This window comes from Polypterus senegalus, chromosome 10, assembly GCF_016835505.1.
Source record: "Polypterus senegalus isolate Bchr_013 chromosome 10, ASM1683550v1, whole genome shotgun sequence".
Lineage (NCBI taxonomy): Eukaryota > Metazoa > Chordata > Cladistia > Polypteriformes > Polypteridae > Polypterus > Polypterus senegalus.
Genome location: NC_053163.1, coordinates 181,444,321 through 181,462,606, shown reverse-complemented (window position 1 = coordinate 181,462,606; position 18,286 = coordinate 181,444,321). Strand labels below are relative to the sequence as shown.

Sequence of the window (18,286 nt, the reverse complement as noted above, 5' to 3'; positions counted from 1 at the left end):
CCGTAAAGGTTGGAATGGAGATCAGAGCATTTAAATACTCTAATGACATTTGTCAGCACCAAGTGCCATTCCATATCGATCAGGTCAGGCTGGGGAGAATGCACTGGTATAGCGCCTTGCCACACACACACACCACACAACAAAACAGCTCAGGATACCGGCTGGCAACCCCCAGGCAGACACGCGGTCCAGTCCCACCTTCCAGAAATGACCATCTATCTGCCACAGCCAGGTGTTATGTGGCCGTCCCCTTAGTCTAGTCCAGCCACTCAGGTCCTCAACCATGAGGATTCTGCAAGCCGGATCACCCTCAGGGGAATCACGCTACATGGCCATAGTGCTGTAACTGACGCTTTCTACACAATGCATCTAATGTGCCTCATTTGAGGCTCCGTGAGCAACCGCTCATTTGGCACGAAGTCAAACCAGTGGCACCCAAGGATCGTCTGAAGAGACACAGTACAGGAAGAGTACAGTCTGTCTCAGGCCACTGGATAGCGTCCATGTCTTGCAACCATATAGCAAGACAGGAAGCACCAGGACTCTAAAGACTTGGACCTTTGTCCTTTGCCAAAGATATCTGGAGAGCCACACACCCCTTTCCAGCAACCTCATGACCCCCACCCCTGCACTTCCAATACATTATTTGAAGAAGTAGTTATAAGGATCAGTGTCCCTCAACCCACTTGAATTCTTTGATATACACATTCTCATCCCTAACTACTTCAAGATGCTATGAAAATAAGTAGCTTTTAACAATGAGCTCATCAATCACGGATGACAAATTGTTAAACTGATGGGAGAGCAAAAGAAATGAACTCCAGTACTTCTGGTGTTATAGATTAGGTAGAGGACAAACAAGGTAGCCCTCTGGTGGCTATCTGTATAGAACATGCAACCAATGTACTGTACATGGCCTGCTCTTTCAAACATGCTAAACAAGCCACAGATGCATATTAACAGTTAATTAAATCACAGTTAAATTTAGCTATTTTACCTGTTAAATAGAAATACTGGTTTATTCAAAAAGAACATGGCTATTTTAAATAAGTTTAATTCTGGAAGTTTTTAACAAGATGTGTACAAATTTCAGATTTACCTGGGGACTTCCTTAGCTGTTTTGAAAGCTGGAGCATTTTGAGTTTTTTTTTGTTTGTTTGTTCAGCCAGTTATCTCATTTTTGTTGACTTTTTTTTTTTTTTGCAACAGTGAGTCATATTCAAAAGATAGAATATAAGTATAAATTTTTGTTGTGTTCATAAAATACATTTTTAATAGTGCTTTACAATGTCCTGTAGATAAATACCAAGCCCAGGTCTTAAATAGCTTTCACAAACTGAACGTTCTCACTCAAGTAATGTAAAAATTGCATTTTTTAATATTAGTTCTTGGCAGCAGAGGGTCCGTAATTTCTTTCAACATAACATTTTTGAAAGACCTAACCGATGCAGACTTCAAAATCTCTGTTAACAGCTTATGCTAAAGTTGTTAAAACAGGTGATTTTTGTGCTTTGCTGAAGGAAAAAAATGTTTCATTATGATCTCCAGATAATACAGCAATGAGGTTGTTCTTAGTCCAACACACATATAGAGGACATTAATATTCACTGTATGCATAACGTGTCACTAAGCCACATTGCCTATTTCATCCATTTCTAAATAGGTTAAGTATCTAGATTTTATTTTTATTTTTATTTATTTTTTTTTTTTTTTTACTTTTCTAGTCCTGAAGATCATGCAATTTATCTGTTATGATTTCAAGTAGCCAGAAAAGTGACAGCCATGTCACACAAGCTTCACCTGCCTCTCTCCTATAGGCGCATCGGGCAAAAGCTGGTGCTGGTTTTGTGACTCTACTATCTATCTATCTATCTATTTATCTATGTATATTATGTATAGGTTTTTAAACAGGAAAACCAAGCTGAAGTAACCTCTCAAGATAAATTTGAAACAGTAATAATAATAAACTTAAAAGCGCCTTTCTAGGTACCCAAGGCCACTTGTACAACAATACACATAAAATCAAACAATCCAATTTACAATCAAAGTTAAGAACAACAAAAGACAATATTAAAAATATAGGCATTCCATAGTCATGACCCTGATATTCTAAAAGACCTGTCACTTATAGTGCGCAATCTACATAATAATAGCATATCTAATAGCAAGAAGTCAGAAGAACAAAGTGAACGTGATGGAGTATATGGACAGATTAAAGAGGACAAATAAGGTGGGGTTACACCATGAAGAGCCTTAAAAACTAAAAAGTGAAGTTTTATATTAAATACAGAAGGGAACAGATAGCCGATGCAATTTTAGAAGTGTAGGAGTGATATGCTCCCAGGGTTTTAAGTGCGTAACCACTCTACCTGCTGAACTCTATACCTATTGTAATTTATTTAGACTCGAAGTAGGGATACCAAATGGCACTGCATTGCAATAGTCAAGTCACGAGGTGACAAAAGTATGAGTATGCATCTCAGTTGCAGTATTAAAGAGCGTAAACAGAGACATTATTCTTAAATGTCATTAAGAGATGGAAGGGCAAGAAAATTTTCAGATTGAACTGTTCATACACTGGTCAGGTATGAAAAGTGAAACCCCAATATTGCTACAGAGTGCCTGCAGATAACTGTAGCTTTCACAGGAATAGTGGTGTACTGCTCTTTCAAAAATGTGATATGCATGGAAGGTCCTCATAAGAAAACCCTCTCTTGCAATCTCATGACATAAGTCAGCATCTTAAGCATGCAATGCTGCCATTAAGGCCATGTTATGATACTTGAATTTTCAGTTATAGATTTCATTTACTTAATTTCAGATAGTCAGGGGTAGTCACAGCACATTCCCATGAATAACAGTCATGTAGTGCGACACACCCAGAGACTCAGTCCAACTAGTTCACGACCTGCCCTGACAAGAAGCTAAGCAGGGTTGAGCCTGGTCAGTACCTGAATGGGAGACCTTCTGGGAAAAACTAGGTTGCTGCTGGAAGAGGTGTTAGTGAGGCCAGCAGGGGGTGCTCACCCTGTGGTCTGTGTGGGTCCTAATGCCCCAGTATAGTGATGGGGACGCTATACTGAAAAAAAGCACCGTCTTTCGGATGAGACGTTAAACCGAGGTCCTGACTCTCTGTGGTCATTAAAAATCCCAGGATGTCTTTCGGAAAGAGTAGGGGTGTTACCCCGGCATCCTGGCCAGATTTGCCCATTGGCCTCTGACCGTCATGGCCTCCTAATCATCCCCATACACTGATTGGCTTCATCACTCTGTCTCCTCTCCACCAGTAAGCTGGTGTGTGGTGGGCGTTCTGGCGCACTATGGCTGCCGTCGCATCATCCAGGTGGATGCTGCACACTGGTGGTGGTTGAGGAGATCCCCCCCCTTGTATGTAAAGCGCTTTGAGTGCCTTGAAAAGCGCTATATAAATGTAATAAATTATTAAAATCCATCCGGTTTGATTTTTGTCTTAAGATGAGGGGGTAGGCTCTGTGTGAGGCTTTACAGTCAGTGAGTGCAAAGCCACAAACATAATTAAAATACAGATATGAAGGATATGGAACATAGTTGTTTTGGACCTCACAAACATATCCAAAAAGGCTCATCTGTCTGTTGTATTACACCAGACACTCGACAGATAGAGTGCTGCTGAGATGCATCATCCTTCTAACAGGTTGTCCCATTTTAGTAGAGGAGTTCTGAAGCTCTGTTAGAGTGGGTTTTTGGTCTCTTACCTGATGAAGGCCCTTCTTGCCCAGTTACTCAGTTTGTCTGGATGGCAACTCTTGGAAGAGTTCTGGTAGTTCCAAACTTCTTCCATTTCACTAAGCTCCAGGGAACCCTTGAGGCTTGTTGTATACCCTTGCCCTGATCAATGCCTGAACACCATTTCATTGCAGGCCACAGATGGACGTCAACCAAGTTCTTAACGCATCTCAAGGACAATTAAAGCAGACAGGATGCACCTGACCACAATTTGGAGTGCCAAACAAAAGGGTCTGAATGCTTACATAAATCAGATTTCAGTTTTTGATTTTTTAATAATTTTGCAAACCTTTCTGAAACATGTCTTCACTTTGTCATCATGGGTTACTGAGTGTAGATTGATGGCCAAAAATTGCAAATCTTTCCATTTAAAATGAAATCTACAACAGAGTAAAGTGTGTAGAAAGTGAAGGGGTCTGAGTATTTTCCGAACACATTATATAATAACCAGTTAAAACACACACACCTGGGAAGGAGGAGTAAAACTAAAGTGCCTGAAGAAAAGTCCCATATGTATAGGAAGAATATGCAGCCCCCCATATATAACTAGTTTCAAACTAGTACACTGGAGTTGAGAGGCAGCAACACAGCCCATTTTCAGGGCTTTTTGTTTTAATAGTGAATTTACATTTACAAGTCCAGAACTTTTGCCATGAGATTCCTTCAAGGCACACCCTACTTACATCTATTTTCAAACAAGATCACGGTCTTCGGGTGCATTCCGACACTTAACCTGGACAGACACCAATCCATTACAGGGCTTACTTACGAACACACACATACACTTACAAATATCCAGTTTAGAATCACCTGTTCATCAAAATATGGCAGCGAGAAACGATGAAGTCAAACAAATTAACACAAAAATCGTTGAGCGGTTTCATGACAAATTGATTAAATGTGTATCAATAGACTATGCTGAAGCAGTTGGTGGTGATCGTGCGGAAGAAGAAGACATCAATTTACAATATCCCATAGAATATCTACAAGCATTAACACCGTCCGGTCTTCAACCGGCCAAATTAATGTTGAAAGAAGGATGTATCGTAATGTTATGGCGCAATTTATGTATGAGTGATGGACTATGCAATGGAACAAAATTAGTTGTATTAAAAATTGGTTGAACAATTCTAACATGTAAAATTTTAACAGGCAACAAAAAAGGTAATGTAGTACATCTTTCACGGATAACATTAGACACCAAAGGAGATTTTGATATGCAAATCGTATTAAAACGTTTACAGTTTCCCGTGAGAATAGCTTTTGACAATTAAAACAAATCACAGAGACAAACATTCGAAAAATTTGGTTTATTTATTAGAGAGAAAGAAACAATATTCACTCACAGGCAGTTATACGTTGCATTTGACAATGTTAATCCAAACACGGAATCAAAATTCAATGCAATCTTGAAGAAAAGTTGATTCCAAATATTGTTTTAACTGAAGTTTTAAAGTAAAAGTGAAAATAATGCATATGTAACAATTCCAATGAAAATAACAATCTCTTTAAACTGTATATCCGGTTAACCCAACCCACTGGTTGGCGAGCGAAGCTAGCAGTAGGGGAAGCCCCCTAGTACTCTATAAAATTAAACAGTTCTGAAAAGGCAACACCACTTACTACTGTTTTTTAAGGCTATTGACCAGAGTTTAAATCCTGGTGTGAAATGTACATTTTCTCCCTGTATCTAGTGAGGATTTTCCAAAGGTACTCCAGTTTCTCTTACATTCTTTTTGTGCTAATTGGTAATAAAACCTAAGCCATTCTGATGTGTAGGTGTCAGCCTGGGTCTTCCCACCAAAAGTTTAGTCTCCCATTTAAAGTGGTCTGTTGTCCACATTCTATCTGCTTAAGTAGCTTGTGCGAGTGCAGTAATGGAAAAAGTAGATGCAATTTTTTTCTTGAAAACACAGAATGCAGCATTGTGAAGCATTTCAGTTGCTAATTTACAACTGCACAGCAAAAATAAAGTTTATTATCCATGTTTCTATATACAGACGTCTTGAACCCACTTGTAATTAATATGGTAGTGTAGAGTGTAGCTGTATAGTTCAGAGACACAAATGTGAGGGAAGCAAAAAAATCAGGTTAAGGGTATCTGAATGTATGTGTCACAGTAACATGGCACTCGGTAAAGATGTACATTTATCTAACCATCTAAGATTGAATGAAGAAATGACTTGTACATATTCTAAAGGAAGATGGAAAGTCTTCTCAATGAATTACCCCTGGCTAGAGAGAGAGTGAGCATCCAAGACCAATGTTATACGTTGCAAAAGTGTCAAGCAGACAAAGCAGGAGGAAGGACGTGCATTGATTCCATCTTTGGATGGAATGTTCATGATCATGACTATATAAAGATTATACACATTACATTCCATTGCATCATTTGGAAACAATTCTGGTTAAAGGAATCCGAACCCTCTGTTGAAATTTCAACATGCGAGATGCAGCAAACTATAATGTGCATACATACATTTTTAAACCCATTTAATTCAGGTCGGGGTCATTGAGAGCTGAAGCCTGACTTTGAACGCTTGGCAGGAATGACCCATGGCCACTGCATCAATTAGCTAAAATTTATCAGTTATGATTATTCCTTCTTGATGAACTTGATAATTACAGAACCTGAAAAAGAAAATAAATGTGAGATGTGCTGAGTGGAAATCAATAAAAATAAATCTTGAAAGTGAACCAGTAATTGACTATTTTTAATATTTTTTTTCCCTTTTCCAATAGAATGTCAATGCAAATCCACGACCAACTGCACAAGATCTGGCTGGGTTCTGGGACCTTCTCCAGTTGTCTATTGAAGACATAAGTATGAAGTTCGATGAACTGTATCACTTGAAGACCAATGACTGGCAACTTACTGACTCCTCGGACAGGAAGGTACTGCTGAACCCTGAGGCCCTGTCCCCACCCCGGGGTAGGGAGCTCATTATAACTATACTGCCTAACATTGTGTTTTGATCATTAGTTGTGTTTCTGTATAAAGAAGCATGGCATTTGTGAATCATGGATGTTTACATTTGTCTTATAACCTTGCATGATTTCCTCTCTGGATCAAAGTTACGAAAATGTATCCCAGTTGCACATAATTCTTATTTAGGTGTTACATTTATATACAAGAAAACTGATTGATCTGATTTAAAGGTTTAACATATTGTGGAGGATATTGCATATTTAAAGGAATACCCCACCTAAAAATGTTACTTTACCCCCATGTAGTTTGTAATGATGGATGAGAATATTTTTTAATGATATTTATATTTTTTCCCCCATTTAGAATGGTGACAGCAAAGTTTCTGATAGGTATCTGTCATCACCAGCACTGAATAACAGCAGACTATATCAAAAACATCCACTGAAACAAATCTTAACTTCAGTTGTGTAGCATAATTCACAAGTCAAGTCATGTTATGCTTAAAACATCCCAAGCACACTTATTTTTACTAAAGTATCATCAAATAAACCACTTCCACAAAACATTCTTGTGAGCTAAAACAGAACCTGTTCAAGCGTGAGTGAGTATTTGAATTGAAAACCTGGCTACCCCCTCATTTATTGGCCATGAATCAGCCTGGTAACACCTTGTTTTTTGGGCTAACATTGCACATCATGCGATGTGAACATTTCAAAGTTCATTGACAGACGAGTACAACTGAAGATTAAAAGTTAAAGAAAAGCAAGTGAAACATTATCAGGAAGAGAATATGCCCCGTATTTGTGCTTCTTTGAGTTGCTCTAAAAAACAGAAGGTCCGTTCATCTGTACAGTTTCACAGACCGACACTTAACTAATCCTGAGATGTACTCCAATTGTGGATATGAACATAAATATAACCAATAGGAGGTGGCAGGTCTACAATTGATGCCTGAGTGGGTTCCATTTTCGTTGAAGTGGTTTACTCAATAACATTTTAGTAAAAATGCAAGTGTTTGACATATTGTGAGCATATGACTGGATAACGTGGATTATGCAGCTCCAGTAACATGAGATTTTTCATGGGTGTTTTTGGTATTGTTTGCTGTTCTCCAGCAATGGATAGCATAAACCCATGTTTTATCAGAAACTTTATCTCCATTCTGTGTAAAAAATATGAGATTAATTCTTTTTTGACCATCAGTACAAACTACATGGGATAAGGAACCTTTTTGAGTGGAGTATTCCCTTAACTCAAACTGAAGGTATGCCCTTTGAAGATTTCTATGATAACTGAAGTCCAACATTTCAGCTGCTTTAGAAGTGAAAGTCCATATATTAAGTGAAAGTCCTTAATTCTTAAGGCCTAAGTGGAAATTAATTTGCAGCATTTTTATGAAAACCATAAGCCTTGAGCTGCACAAATTGACTAAAATGGTTGTAGCAAACAAGAAGCAAACTAATAACTGCAATACATTGCCTTTTCAAGGATATACTATGTGAATTATGTACAAAAAATATAGTGTTTCTAATTTGTCAACCAAGTGTCAGTTTGTGTGTGCATGAGTGGGCACTATGATGGACTTGCAGATAGGCTCCAGCCCTTATGACCTCATAAATTGGATTAAAGAGGTTTGTGAATGGAATTCACATGCCCCATACAGGTAGAGTGCTGCTTAGGATAAGTAAAAACGAGAACCAAACATAACTTGTAGAGAGTGAAAAATAAAAGCCACACAGTTGACAGTAGCACCCTGAAGACCTTCATCTTGAAACATTGAAACTGATTCTATTGGTGAAATAGTACAAGGACATGAATGTATATGTATGCTGAGCTCAATGGATTATCTCCATAAACACCTTTATTATATGTAACAACACCTATTATTGCGTGATTATACCTTCTAAAAGTAATTTCCACAAAATGCATGAAAAAGAGATTACTATACATATTAAATTATACATTATTTGTAAAAGGTGAGGAACTGTCCCCAAGATATAGTGCCTTGTATATCAGTACATCTGTGATTTCAGCAGGATGATTTGAGACTAAACATTCTATACAAATGGGAGCCTTTTCAACAGAGCTATGTATACTCAAAATGTGTGAGAGTGAATGCTCAGTGAATCTTGTCAAAATTTAACAGCATTGTATTTTCTACTTGGACAACAGATTTCAGGGTATTGTGGTGTCCACTTGTGTAACCTCATCACTGATACTGGAAAAGTGTTGGTGCCCTCATCGGTCACAGTTTAGAAACTGTTCTTTATTATTATGCCTTTGTGATTAAACTGGTGTCTCTCAAAGGCTTGCTGTACACTGATTGGCCAGTTTACTAAGTTGGTAGTCACACAATTTAAACAGCAACAGCATCACGTGTGCAGGCTGTACTGTTTAAACATGGTAAGAGTAATACAAAAGTAGAATGGTAGCACAGCGGTTAGTGCTGTTGCTTCACAAAACCAGCAGCTTGCATTTGAATCCTGCATCAGGTCATTCATTTTCCAAGTGGAATCTGGAAGTCCCCTTTGTGTCTATGTGGGTTTTCCTCTGGGTCTACCAGTTTTCATTCTGCAGTCAAACAACACAGGTTAGGTAAATTGGTGGCTCTGAATTGGCCCTGTGTAAATTCCAGTGTGGGTATGTACATAAGTGGGCCTGCAATCAACTGGTGACTTGTCCTGAGCCAAGTCATGCCCTGCAGCTCGTGCTGCCAGGATATACTCCACCCAATGACATTCTGATTTGGGTTAAACATGTTAGACAATTCTGTTATAGTGATGTTAAATATATCCTAGAAAAAGCTGACTAATGTGCCAGTTAGGAACAGTAACCCCATTTACATGTGCTTTAATAACCCCAGGTTATTGCTCTCTGAGACACTTGGATAACACACACACAGATTTCTCCATGATTAATCTAGTTATTTGGCCTTGTTACCCCTAAACCAGGTTAAAGTTAAGGAGTTTGTAGTCTGTGCATGTGCTCAGCACTCTGTTCATTTGTGCATGTGTTAGCTTCGGAACAGCCGCAGGTAGAAGTGTCCACAAGATAAATTTCCTGAGCAAATGCTTGAGCAATTGCATTATTCCTTCAGCAGGCTGAAGTAATATGTCTCAGTATTTCAGAAATCATAAAGATGTGTGTTGATGAGCTGAAGGTACAGTGCACAATTTCAGGAGCAGTGTTGGGGCAGTAACATGTTAAAATTAACATGCGTTTCATAGTCCAATTACCTTTTAATGTAACGAGTAACGTAATGCAGTATTTATTTTGTTAACGGAAAAATTCCTGCATTGCTATTGTCTGAGCAGCACTGGGTGTAAGGCAGGGGTAGGTAACGGCCGTCCTGGAGGACCACATTGGCTGCAGATTTTTGTTGCAACCCAGTTCCTTAATGAGAGGTCAGTTATTGCTGATGAAGCACTTACTGCTTAAGTGATATTTTTGCCTCATTTTAGTGGTCTTGCTTGTTAAGGTTCTCCACCCTTAATTGCTTATTTCAGTCTTAAACAGCCGCGTTCAGTGTTTTTAATGGCTCCTTATTAGCAATACAATGTAAATAACAAAGGAGCCAGCAGTTCTCCAACTAACTTGTTCCCATTTAGATAGATAGATAGATAGATACTTTTATTAATCCCAAGGGGAAATTCACATAATCCAGCAGCAGTATACTGTTACAAAGAAACAATATTAAATTAAATAGTAATAAAAATTAAAATAAAATTAATGTTAGCATTTACTCCCCCGGGTGGAATTGAAGAGTCACATAGTGTGGGGGAGGAATGATCTCCTCAGTCTGTCAGTGGAGCAGGACGGTGACAAAAGTCTGTCACTGAAGCTACTCCTCTGCCTGGAGATGATCCTGTTCAGTGGATGCAGTGGATTCTTCATGATTGACAGGAGTTTGCTCAGTGCCCGTCGCTCCGCCACAGATGTTAAACTGTCCAACTTAATCCTACAATAGAGCCTGCCTTCTTAACAAGTTTGTCCAGGCGTGAGGCGTCTTTCATCTTTATGCTGCCACCCCAGCACACCACTGTGTGTGTTCATCATGTAACTATTTGGTTTGATAAAACATTTAATAGAAAAATGTGAGACACTAAAATGATCAGTTTTAGGCTTCAACCCATTTGGATGATTCCATTGGAAAGGAAAAAATCTACAATATAGGAATCTAACATTGCAGACTAACAAGATATAAAATTAAATACGGTCTGAGATTGGCAATCATTTTTTCTAATTAAGCAATTGGGTTGGAACAGAAACCTGTGGCCACTGGCGCCCTCCAGGACCAATGTTTCCTACCTCTGGTGTAAGTCAAGAAGCACACGCAGCAGTATGGTCGCTCTTTTACATGGCTCAGTTAAATGACCAAGCAGAAAAGATTGTGCTTTTTGCAACCCAGTAACATTAATAAAATGTCAGTTTAGTTTAAATCCAGCCATTTGCTACAGATAATGTTGAAACAGCGTGATAAGTGACACAGTGGCCATTGTTCATAACATGAACCAACAGTGGCTCAGGTTGGTCATGGATGTTATTTACTTTGTTGCACAACAAGGACTAAATCTATTTATAGAACACAAGTTAATTAATCATTGGCTTCATGCATGTTTATGGATTCATATTGTCCAGTGATGATATTTAAGTTTTTTTTTTTTTGCACAGTATAATGACATTGTCATGTTTGGGAAAGTTAGAACTCCAGGCATGTATCATTCTGTGTAAACGTGGATTTTTAAGAAAACCGGTTTCTGCTTTATCCAGATTACTCATTTTATGCTGGTATTGTGTGTGCATGTTAACACATGGAATGTGAACAGGTGTATTGTGTATAGGTCACCACTAGAAAAACAACCAGCTGACTTCCAAGAGTGGTTATGTGATTGGAAAACAGACTGATGAAGGCTCAGATAATTTGAACAGTAATAGTGGTACCAAAACAAAAAAAAAGAAAAACACTATATTTTACCTTGGTAGCTGAACTCAACTGACTTTCACTCATCTGTAAAACGAATGAGAAGTTATAGTTTCAGTGGGCTAAGAAAATGGAGACTGGAGGTCTGGTAAAATGTTGATTGGTTTAGTCTGATTTGTGTTGATTCATGCAGATATGTGGGCCCAGGATATGTTAAAACATCACAGATCCAGGGCTCAATATTGATGCATTCCAACAGTGCAGATAGATGTTGAGGATGTAACGATGTGATTTATGTTATCCATGGCACTTTCTGGTCTGAATCTTTGCTGCTCAGGAGCATCCCTTCATGACAGAAGTGTAACGGGACCAGGAAACTGAATTCTAAAGCAGTGGCCTTCCCTGCTCACTAAACCTTGAAATAATCAAGTATGAGTGAGATCAGAGCGAACAAACTCCTTGGTTTACAGCAAGGGTGTCAAACTCCGTTTTACTGTGGGCCAAGAGTAAGTTTTTATTCTCAGAGTGGGTTGGAATACATCAACAAAAAAACTACTAGCACATTTTCTTTCCAAACAAAAGGTACTTCCGCTCATCACAATCATATGTTCTGCCTCATTTCTTCCCTCTTTATCTGCTTTACTTCTCTTGCACATGGCAGCAGGTTAAGAAAGTGACTTAAAAGTGACTTCTATATCCAAAAGCAATGGGACCAGAATCAGCATTGAATGAAAAAATTGTTTGGGGAAAATGAGAGTGGCAGTCATTAACGTGTCCCAATCAAGTGAACATCAAAAAAAATGGGGGAAATCAGTAGTGATGTAGCAAACAGATGGAGTTCATTTGAGATCGATAAGGATCACGTTTAACAGGAGTGGAAATGCAAATATAATTGTATGTGGTTGGAGGACCGTCGTGTGGGTCAGTAGCAGCAGCAGTCAGGTAAGCCGTGGAAGGGTTACCAACCTGGATACCTATGCTGATGTACTAAGTTAGCAGCGTGACAGTCTCATGAAGGAGATGGTGGCTCATCTTTGGTATAATGCTAAAAACCTCAAGTTCTTTACGGCAGCGTGGTATGTCATCTTTTCATTTTTTCTTGTTGGGTCATTCTGAGCAGACGTTTCCATTCATACTATAGGTTAGTAACTGTGGTGTGCTGTCCTGCACAACTAAGTGTGAGAGAACACTGGATATGCAAATTATATATAGATACACTCCAATATGAAATGTTAAGAGTGTCTTTGAAATGATTATGGGCTATATGTAGTATGAAAATCCAAGAGCTGGATCCGGCCTGCTGGCATTGAATTTGACACCTCTGATTTATAGCTTTACCACCTTCTAATTTGCATGGGGTTTGACATGGGAAGCATTGCTGCATCACAGGTTTCATGTCTTGTTTGCTCTCAGCATGGTTGTCTGCTAAATGGCATAAGAAAGGGACAAAACCACGCAAAAGGTTTGGAGTCGCTAGTGTTGGGCGGTATACTGGTTCATACCAAAAACAATTTATTTTTGTTATGATATGGATTTTCTTATACCGCAACTCCGGTTTAAATAGCCTAAACAACATTCAGAACGTGGCACAGCGGGAAACTGTTTAAGGGGTGACCTTTTTCACTGCTACACCGCTAGTCACGCGTGCAACAGGGTACATGCGTTAGTGGAGGTATTGAGCAGTGAAAATGGACAGAGAGCATTCAGAAACTGAAGCTGTAGCAGACAATAACGTTGAACATGATGACACAAAAGAACTTTTGCCAAATAAAGGAGCCATGTCTGTTGTCTGGAGATACTTTGGTTTTAAAAGGTCGGATATGGACCATTATGTTCAAATGTGTGAATACTATTTCTATACTACTGGATAATAATGCAAGCCAAGTTGTAATGTTTTATTTTTTTTCAATACTGTGTAATGTACCTGGGTACTGTGACGACATGTTGACTTTATTCTCGACATTTCCACTTTAATCTCGAAGCTTATGAGGAGAATAAAGTCGACATGCTGACTTTATTCTCGTAATTTGTCATTTAAAGTAGAACATCATAAACAAAACTTCAACTTAAAATGAATATTTAATTTACTAGATTTTCTCAAACCCCGTCATAAGTTATGTAGCACATTAAATGCTTTGTGTTAAGTGTTAATCACTATGTGCCTCTTAAACTGACTTCCTTTTGCACTAAGAGGAGGCGCAGGCAGCGCTCGCCACACACAACACATTAATTTCATGATATTCCTGCTCCCTGAACATTTAGAATGCAAAGATAAATACTTGATATAATTTTCATGATGAAATGCATTAAAGAATGTATTAAACATGGGGGGCATGGTGGCGTAGAGGTTGCACTGCTGCCTCGCAGCAAGGGGGTCCCGGGTGTTCCCTGCCTTGGATTTGTATGTTTTTCTGGTGGGTTTACTCGGCGTGCTTCAGTTTCCTTTCAAAGTTATGTAGGCGGTGAGGTTTTGTTATGCTATATTAACCCTGCTAGTTTGTGTTGCTTGTATTCACCCTGCGATGTGCTTGTGCCTCGTTCAGGATTTGCTCCTGCCTCGCATACAATGCCTGCTGGGATGGGCGCAGTCCTAAATGTATGGCATATTTAAACGTGTATAACAAAGATTTTTTTTCAAGTGCTGAACACTCCATGGTCTAAGTTTATATCTAGTTTTAATTTCACAAAGACGTTTATCGTGTGGTGATTGGTTATGTGGAGAACGAAAAAGGATGGATAGGAACTGGGGGTTTGGTACGTCGGATAGACACAGCACGCATGCAATAAAGAAAGTTCACTCAGAAGAATATCCATTGATTTCCGTGTTCATGTCTCCGACCACCAGATCACGAACCCAACATTTAAGTTAAACCTGTGCAATGCCCATTCATACATCCAGTTTTTTGAAGCCTCGTCACACCTGCCATAAAGTTCTCTACACTGAACGTACACCTGGGGACCCCTTACTGCGAGGGAGCAGCACTACCGCCTCACTACCGTGCATGTTTAATACCCGCTTTTCATTATAAAAATGATATCAAGTATTTATCTTAGCAGTCTAAGTTTTCAGAGAGCAGGAATATCATGAAGCGAATGTATTCTGTGTGGCGATCCCTGCCTGTGCCTCCTCTTAGTGCGGAGGAAGTCAGTTTATGAAGCACATTGTGAGTAACAACTGGGTCGGGGAACACTTAACACAAAGCATTTAATGTGCTACATTAACTTAGGACGGGTTTTGAGAAAATCTAGTAAATTAAAAATTGATTTTAGGATGAAGTTTAGTTTACGACATTCTACTTTAATGACAAAATAAACTGAGAATAAAGTGGAAATGTCGACTTTAATCTTGATGCTTATGTAGAGATTAAAGTGGAAATGTCAAGAATAAAGTCAACCTGTCGACTTTATTCTCAACATAGTAGTTTTTTTTTTTTTTCTTCACTAATACGCTTCCGTAGGGCTATACCACAAATAGCATTATAAATGCAAGTTGCAGTTTTATTATTTATGTATATAGCTTAGCTTGAAGCAAGGTCCATATTAATGCAATTTGCCTTAATGATGGTTCAGTTGGTAAAGATTGCTCCCCAAGTTGCACTTGTTTTATTTTATTTTAATTTGGTGAATACTGTGTTATCCACCTGGGCTTGAAGTCTTGAAGTAATGGTATTATTACTGGAAGTTGCACTATTATTTATTTTATTGTTATTATTATTTATTAGTTTAAATATTATGCAGTTTAATGATGGTAAAGTTGTTTAAAAAGTCACTTTTAATGTGTCAGTGGACAGAGACTGTTAACATTAACAGAAAGTGTAGTTGGTTTAAAAAAATATTCACTATCTATGCCTTTTCTAAGACATGTTCAGTGCAATATAACTTTTGAAAGCACCTCTGAATATTTTACTAAGTCTAAATGCCTCTTTGGATGGTTGAAAATATGTTGTCAAAATATTAGCTTAAGTTGTTTGCAAAATTTGTTCAATAAAATGGTTCTATATTTTGACTGCAACTGTCATGCAGTGTGATTCCTTCTCTTCATTAGTGCCATTCCCTTGAAAACCCATCACTTTATGGGGCCATGCAAACCTGTATTAATACTTGTGTGCACATTAAAATGTTTTTTTTACAATGTTCATGACAGTGGAATAGGTTATTCTTAGCCAGTGTTCTGCAATAATTGCAGTGAAAAATGTCCACTCATCCATCCACTCAATCCACTCATGCATGGGGAATGAAATACCATCAGATAACGTGAAACCAGTATAATTTTGAAACATACCGTGATAAAGAATTTTGGTCATACCGCCCAGCACTAGCAGTCGCCATCCCATATACTTGAATGATAAGGCAAGATAAAAAAAACAACGTCATGAGTCCGCAGCTGAACTGAATTGTATAGGCAGTATGTCAGCTTTATAGAGGGATGGCAGGAAGGGTTGTGCATTTAGGGGAGGAAATGGCAGTGATGTCATGTCTGGGGTCAGAAGTAACTTCAATACTAGAGGCTGGAGTGAAGGTATCGGGAGGACTCTTCATCTGAGGGTCTGCAGAGTAAGAGGCGGCATTGATACTGATCATTCTCTTTAGTTAAGCCCATCGACTGCCTCTCTTGCACACGTGTGACAATAGTCAACAGCAAAGTATTGCACTTAGCCTGTGGAAGATAATCTCCACACTGCTAAGGTCTGCTTTCAGGAAGTTCTCTTTATTAAAAATGGCAATGATCGGTGGCATGTGTTAGCCTGTTATATGATCTATGAACACATCCTTCTGCCTGAATCTGTTTGTTTTAAAGGTAGACACACTTAATGTTAACATTTTAAATATACTGTCATACAATAATGTTTTATCTATTTCATACTCAAGTTTGACAGTAAATGTTTTGTCATTTGGTCTTTTCTTTATATACTGTACATCCTGTAGAATCTTTATATTAATTCACTGTTTTTTTTGGTTTTTTTCCCCCAATTCTTCCATATTTTCCCATCCATATTCTTTTTTTATGTGTCTTCTGATGATAGGAAGAGAAGAAGCAACCTCCCCCTGTGCCAAAGAAGCCCTCCAAACCGAAGCCAGCAGCTAGCCGGGAGAAGAACGATTCTTCGGCAGACAAACAACGGCAGGAAGCACGTAAGCGGCTCATGGCAGCTAAGCGGGCAGCCTCAGTGAGACAGAACTCGGCAACCGAGAGTGCTGACAGTATTGAGATCTATGTTCCTGAGGCTCAAACCCGTCTTTGAGGTTCTCTTCCTAACTGTCCACCCCCAACTCAGATGGACCCACTGTGGAGAGCATTCAACCCCATTATATGATGCTGGAGGTTGGGACTCAGCACAGCAAAAGTAGATAAAATAATAAAATATTTAAATATTGAACTGAATGGGACAAAAAAAAATAACTTTTAACATGAGCTGAGACTCTTGAATCATGCGGCTGCAATGAAAACCTCAAAAGACTTTGTTATTATATCTCCTAAACATAATGATAATATCAAAAACTATCTTAATGTTATTTCTTAAGCAAGAGCTCTTCAATTGCTCTGATCTGAGCAGCAATGCATCATAATCCAGACGTGCTCCTAGCCCCTGCACGCCTTTCCGATCCCCTGCATCAGTCTCGTCTTCCCATTACTACTTGTATTAATTCCGCTGCTAAACTTTTTACACCCCTAACTCCCCCCACCCCACTTCCTTTTTATTTTTATTTATTTGTTTTTTTGTTTTTTTTTTTAATTACGTCTAGAGAACCAGGATCAGGTAGTTTTTAACATCTTGTCCCAGAGATGGGTCAGTAACGGTGTGAACTCAGATTGACCCAAGGAATTACGGCAGCATGGACCAATGGATAACAGGACTCTATCATAAACGAGGATGCATTTTGCAGCAAAATGTTTTCCAAAACAAAAGTCTTATTTTTGTTCAATTTAATTTGTTAGCTTGAACCTGTCCTCCACTTTTGATTGTAATAAGGAAAGACTGGGCATCGCTTCAAGTCCCCACGCATCAAGTGAAATGTCTTGAAAGAAAAGGGAGAAAAAAAAACAAAGAAAAATCTGTTTTCTCATTTTGTGTCAACATTTCACCAGCATATACTATGTAATTTAATTTTATGTCTTCGAGACTGGGAAGGTAGCACAGATTAATAATATATAGACTGGAACATTTTTACCCTTGCAAACCTTGGTCTGTAGTTCTATTTGTCCATAAATCAAAAAAAAAAAAATTGTTTTAGAGATTCTTCTTTTGTTCTATAGGCACACAGGACAGTTTGATTGTTCTGCCACTGCGGAGAGCTCCCTCTGAAATGTAAAGTGCATTATTTTAGTAAAAAAACAGATATATATATAGTGTGTGATTTATAGATTTACAGTATATCTATATCACACACATACATATACACACTACATGAACACTTCATCTATGTCTGTGTATGTGTGCATGTAGTTGCATACTACATATTATTATTATTATTATATTAAAGTATAAAAGTACATATTATATGTATTTGATATAATAAGTTAAATATACATATAAAAGTGTGTATACGAAAATCTTCAGAAAAATTTCATCGAATGAATAATTTAATGGTGTGACCCCTTGAGCTTAAAGTCCAGCAACTGGATTTAGTGCACCATACAAAAGCAAAATGTGAAATGCTGGCATTATAAA

At 38.4% G+C, this 18,286-nt stretch overlaps 1 protein-coding gene across 2 annotated transcripts in view; it reads left to right on the top strand.

Annotated features, from left to right (window-relative positions):
* Positions 1–17,982, top strand: part of dlgap4b (discs, large (Drosophila) homolog-associated protein 4b) — a 111,801-nt gene extending 93,819 nt beyond the window's left edge. The window contains exons 6-7 of one of the 2 annotated variants that reach the window (XM_039767916.1): positions 6,508–6,660; positions 16,640–17,982. In XM_039767916.1, coding sequence (XP_039623850.1) covers positions 6,508–6,660; positions 16,640–16,858 — 372 coding nt within the window. In that variant the 3' untranslated portion in view covers positions 16,859–17,982. Of the gene's footprint in view, positions 1–6,507; positions 6,698–16,639 lie in introns of both variants that reach the window. The other variant, XM_039767917.1, reaches the window with a different exon arrangement.
* Positions 17,983–18,286: the final 304 nt, after the last annotated feature.